We start from the raw sequence: 5,521 nt of genomic DNA on the forward strand, positions 1-5,521 counted from the left end.
ACTCGCCCCTACCCCTCTACAGGCCCCCTCCCCGCCCCTGTCCCTGGGTGCTGGCGGTCCAGCGCTCTCCCCAGCCCTGTCGGTCGCCCGCTGACTCACGCTTGCCGCCCGCTAGGCCAAGCTGCAGAAGCACATCCAGAACCCCAGCGCGGCCGAGCTCGTACACTTCCTGTTCGGACCTCTGGACCTGGTGCCTGGGGCTGGGGGGCGGGCAGGGGGCACGCTGGGGAGGGGTCCTGGAGTGGCTAGTCCGTGGCGGGGGCGGGCGGGGGCGGGGAAAAAGTGCCCGTCTCGGCCTCGCGTCCCCGATCCGAGGAGTGAAGGCAGCAGACAGGTCCCTGACATGCCCCAATCCTCTTCCCAAAGGCGGTCTTAGGGGCTGCAGGTGGGGTGGAGGGCGGCGGGGGCTGGGGTCCGCCGGGCAGGGCCTCCTCTAAGCCCCGCTGTACCCCAGATCGTCAGCACCTGTGGCAGCCCGGACATTGCGCGCTCGGTCACCAGTCCCCTGCTGTCCCGCGAAGCGGTGGGCTTTCTGCGCGGCCACCTGGTCCCTAAGGAGATGGCGTTGTGGGAGACGCTGGGCGAGGCCTGGACACGCCCCCGGTACAGCAGCGAGGCAGGGGGTGGCAGGGGACCCAGCCACGCAGAGTGGTGGGGGGAGTACCGCATGTGGACAGAAGTGGGGCCTGCAGACTGGGCGGGGGTCCTGGGTGGGGACAGTTTGGAGGGTGGGCCTGGCAAGGTCCAGCTCACCCCCAGACCTCCGCTCCCAGGGCCGAGTGGCCTCGGGAGTCACAGGTGTTCCTGTACGTGCCCAAGTTCCACAGCGGCTGGGAGCCGCCCCTGGATGTGCTTCAGGAGGCTCCCTGGGAGGTGGAGGGGCTGGCAGCTGCCCCCAATGACGAGGTCAGAGCATCACCAGCCCTGCCAGCCCCACCCCCAGCCACTGGCCCCCCACTGCCCTCTTCTGCCCACCTCCACCCCTAGCACCCTTGCTACCCTCAGTGTCCCTGCACCTCAGGCTGCCCCCTGCTAGGCACGGCAGCCCCTCGGTCTCACTTGGCTGAGTGTCGAGCTGTGTCCTCCCCTCTGGTCCTTCAGTCACAGCACACTCATCAAGCTTCTGTCCTGTGTCCCCATGTCCCGGGACCGAGCTTGCCCCCACCTTCTGAGCCCTCACCACCAATCGAGCCCAGGCCACTCACTTTCCCCCGCAGTCGACTCCAGGGCGCCGACTGTCCTTTCGAAACACTGCGAAGCACAGCTTGACATCTGAGCCCACACCCCCGGGAGATGTCTTCCCACCAGCTGGCTCCCCCCATGCTCACAGGTAAGCCCCGCTCAAAGTGGGGGAGCGGGGTGCTCACCCCTCAACACACAGAGACTCTAATTCGGGTGCACTGCCACCACGTGGTTGTAAACGCCTTTTTCACGTGGTTCAGAACACCAGTCTCCCCAACTCAAACCAGGTTTTCACGCCAACTTTATAATACACAATCGTAGGGGAATTGTCAGGAGTCGTCCATGCCCTCAGCACCCTCACATTTCATCTCTTCTCATGTCCCCACATTTATGTTCTGTGATCAAGGTTAGAGCTTCATTAAACCACTGAACTTCATGGTTTCACCAAACACTGTCGCCCTGCTGGGGCTGATTTAGGAAATGGTGGGTCTAGACTAATGCAACCCCCCAACACACGCACACGCACACACACGCACGCACACACACCACACACACACGTCTCACACACAGACACGCATGTCTCCCAGTGGACAAAGAACAAATGCAAGGGCTGGGGAGTCCTTGTCTTTCCTGGCCTCCCCTCCTCCTTCCTGGCCTCCCCTCCTCCGTCCTGGTCTCCCCTCCTCCTTCCTGGCCTCCCCTCCTCCTTCCTGGTCTCACATTTGGCCCGGGAACTACCTGGGGATCTAGTTACCCTGCCAGACCCTAGGGTTTGCTGTCAGGAGGCAAGGGGGCTGGAAATCCACATTTTTTAAAATAGCGTACCCCCCCTCGCCCCATGCTGTCAACCTGTGCCTGTGGTCCCAGGCCTAGGACCACACTTTCAGAAACATTTTTACCCTTTGACCTGCAGCCCCGACCTGTCCACCCTGGCCCAACCCTGACAGTCCCCAGCCAGGGACCTGAGTGACTGGGTCCCTGCCCACATTCCTCGGCCCCCACTCTGTTCTGGGGCCTTACCTGGATGAGGAAGTGACCAGAAGGGGTGATCTAGCTGGGGCGGCAGCCAGAGACCTGCTCCACACGGGGCCACCCCCCAGCCAGGGCCGCCCCCAGCCAGGGCTCCCTCTGCAGGACAGGTCCAGCCCCAAAGAGCAGAGAGGCTTGTGGGCAGTGCCAGGCTGTGTGTGTAGGTGTGTGTGTGTGCAAGTGCGCGTGTGAGCTGTGTGTGGGTGCGTGGGTGGAAGTACACGTGTGTACTGTGTGTGTGTGTGCGAGTGCACACGTGCACTGTATGTGGGGGTGCATGCGTACATATGTGCAAATGCACGTGTGCGCTCTGGGGGTGCATGCGTACATGTGTGCACTGTGTGGGTGTGTGCCAGTGCACACGTGCATTGCATGTGTGGGTGCGTGCATACATGTGTGCAAATGCACGTGTGTGCTGTCTTCGGTGCTTGAAGGGCCCTCTAGAGGCTCTCACCCTTGCTGGTCAGCTGGGCTGGGGGTGAGGGCTGGCCGTGACCCTGTCATTTCTCAGGCTCATGCCTGGTTCTGGTTCTCCCATGGCACCAGGCCTGCAGCCCCTGAGGTGACCCGGCCCACAGGGCCCTGCAGCCCGCCCATCTTGTGCCCGCCCATCACCCCCCCCCACCTCCGTCAGGGGCCCCAGACACGCTGGGGCTGTCACAGTTTCCACTCCTGGCTGTCAGCAGCAGCCTCTCTCCGCTGCAGCCTCCCGGAGCCCTGACGGAGGCAGGCTGGGTGCCCGGAAAGCTGCTTCCTCCCAGCCAGGCCACCGGGTCTCGGAGGAGACCCCTGCCTGCCCTGGGCCTCAGCCCCTCCTGTCCCGAGCAGGGGCTACAATCCCACTCGCACCATGGGCAAGTACGTCAAGATCCTCTACGACTTCACAGCCCGGAACGCCAACGAGCTGTCTGTGCTCAAGGATGAGGTCCTGGAGGTAAGGGAGTCGGGGCCGCGGTGGGGGTGGGCGCCTCGGTGGAGGGGGCTGCCCCGGGGTGGGGGTGCTGCCTGGGGCCAGCTGCATGGCTCCGGGACAGCAGCATGTTTGCCTGACCTGTTCCTCAGGGTCCCTATTCCAGGGCTCTGATCTGGACCCCACACCCCCAGCACAGCCTGGTCGACGGGGCCTCCCTGTCTTGGGAGTCCTGGAGGCGGCCCAGGGACCCAGGCTGGCCTGGGCTCTGGCTGCGGGGTGAGCGGTCTCTGGTTTGGTGCCAACCCTGAATCCAGGTCACCTGTGGGGAGACAGAAAGTGGAGCAGGCGGTGGGGGGGGGTGTGTGTGTGTGATCTATATCCACAACCAGGCCAGGAGGCATCTCACTCCCAGGAGCTTGCTGAGGAGACCTTGCTGAGGCCGCCTGGGTGGCCGTGCGGGTAGAAAGGAAGGGCTAGATGGGGCTTTGACCTTCCCTGAGGCCTGTGCGAGGTCCAGGCTTCTGGCCCACCTGTAAAGGGGCTCACGCCAGGAGGGTGGCCAGGCGTGGGGGTCTGTCTGTGACGGCGGGTGGCCTGGCAGGTGCTGGAGGACGGCCGGCAGTGGTGGAAGCTACGTAACCGCAGTGGGCAGGCAGGCTACGTGCCCTGTAACATCCTGAACGAGATTCGGCCCGAGGAGGTGGGCAGCTACCTCGATCAGGTGAGCAGTTGAAGGTGGGAGACTGGCCAGTTTGCAGAGCTGTCTCCCCAGGGCTGCCTCTTCCCTGCCAGGGTCCGGCCACCAGGTATACTGGGGACCTCCTGGGTCGGGGGGTGTGGGGAGGGCCTAGCCTGGACAACGTCACCAGGGGTCAGGGGAGAGTGATGAGCTAGCCTGACTTGGCCCTCACCTCTGCCCACCCTGCAGGCCAGTCTGAAATACTGGGGACCTGCCAGCCCCACTCACAAGCTGCCTGCAAACTTCGCTGGGAACAAAGAAGGTGAGAGGCCACTTCTGACCCGAGGGATGGGGCCAGCAAACCACCGCAGGCACTGGGGCCAGGGCCAGCCTGGGGGAGGCAGGGATGGTGGGGAGAGCCCTGGGCCAGGGGTTAGGGGAAGATCTGGGGAGGCGGCAGGGACCCCTCTGGACCAGGGTCGGGGGGAAGAGCGGGGAAGGGGCAGGGACCCTCTGGGCCAGGGTCGGGGGGAAGAGCGGGGAAGGGGCAGGGACCCTCTGGACCAGGGTCGGGGGGAAGAGCGGGGAAGGGGCAGGGACCCTCTGGGCCAGTGTCGGGAGAAAGATCTGGGGGGTCAGGGGGAAGATCTGGGGAGGGGGCGGGGACCCTCTGGACTGGGGGTCGGTGGGGAGAGCTGGCAGGCAGGGACTCCTCTGGGCTGCTGGCAGAGGGGCAGTCTGACCCCTGGCGCCCCCCATCGCTCCTCCAGAGCTGATCCACCAAATGGACGAGGTCAATGACGAGCTCATCAAGAAGATCAGCAACATCAAGGTGCAGCCGCAGCGCCACTTCCGCGTAGAGCGCAGCCAGCCTGTGAACCTGCCACTCACCTTCGAGTCTGGCCCCGACGAGGTCCGCGCCTGGCTGGAAGCCAAGGCCTTCAGCCCTCGGTGAGCGGCGGCAGGGCAGACAGGCGGCTGGCCGGGACTGGGGTACACGGTGGGGTGGACAGGCGGCTGGCCGGGACTGGGGCCAACAGGCAGCTGGCCGGGACCGGGGTGGACAGGCCGCTGGCAGGGACTGGTACAGCCAGAGCCCGTGCCCATGCCCACCCTGTGCCCCCGCCCAGGACCGTGGACCACCTGGGTATCCTGACGGCCCTCCAGCTCTTCTCACTCAACAAGGAGGAGCTGAAGAAGGTGTGCGGTGAGGAGGGCACCCGCGTGTATAGCCAGCTGACAGTGCAGAAGGCCTCCCTAGAGGTGAGCCGCCACCCCCGCCTCCCCCCACGCCAGCGTCCCGCACTTCCCCAGGGTCGGGGGGTGGGACGGCAGGACCGTGACCCGTCAGCCCTCCAGGCTGAGGCTGCCCTCCTTGGCCTTCCCTAGAAGCAGCAAGGTGGGTCGGAGCTGGAGGAACTCATGAACAAGTTTCATTCCAAGAACCAGAGGAGGATGGAGGACAGCTAGACCTGCAGCGGGGCACCTTCATCCGGGCAGCGCACACCTGCGGGGTGGGGACTGGCTGCCCCGGCCGCAACCGCCTCACCCCCAGTTCGTGGAGTATTATTTTTATATGTGCATGTATTTTGTACCAAGGACATGGATAAGGTGGGGTGCTGGATGGACCCTGAACCTGGCTAGGGGCTGTCTCACCTGCCTCCTGCCACACTGCCTGCCCTCAGGCCCAGCGATGCCCAGCAGGTTGCACCACTGCC

At 64.8% G+C, this 5,521-nt stretch overlaps 1 protein-coding gene across 1 annotated transcript in view; it reads left to right on the forward strand.

The window, feature by feature from the left end:
* EPS8L2 (EPS8 signaling adaptor L2) overlaps positions 1-5,273 on the forward strand; it is a 21,154-nt gene extending 15,881 nt beyond the window's left edge. The window contains exons 7-17 of the mRNA XM_012559396.2: positions 23-47; positions 116-190; positions 455-603; positions 774-906; positions 1,218-1,330; positions 3,040-3,145; positions 3,726-3,845; positions 4,053-4,125; positions 4,574-4,754; positions 4,934-5,066; positions 5,193-5,273. Coding sequence (XP_012414850.1) covers positions 23-47; positions 116-190; positions 455-603; positions 774-906; positions 1,218-1,330; positions 3,040-3,145; positions 3,726-3,845; positions 4,053-4,125; positions 4,574-4,754; positions 4,934-5,066; positions 5,193-5,273 — 1,189 coding nt within the window. The remainder of the gene's footprint in view (positions 1-22; positions 48-115; positions 191-454; positions 604-773; positions 907-1,217; positions 1,331-3,039; positions 3,146-3,725; positions 3,846-4,052; positions 4,126-4,573; positions 4,755-4,933; positions 5,067-5,192) is intronic.
* The last annotated feature ends 248 nt before the right edge of the window (positions 5,274-5,521 follow it).

This window comes from Trichechus manatus, unplaced genomic scaffold (genome assembly GCF_000243295.1).
Source record: "Trichechus manatus latirostris isolate Lorelei unplaced genomic scaffold, TriManLat1.0 scaffold00244, whole genome shotgun sequence".
Taxonomy (NCBI): domain Eukaryota; kingdom Metazoa; phylum Chordata; class Mammalia; order Sirenia; family Trichechidae; genus Trichechus; species Trichechus manatus.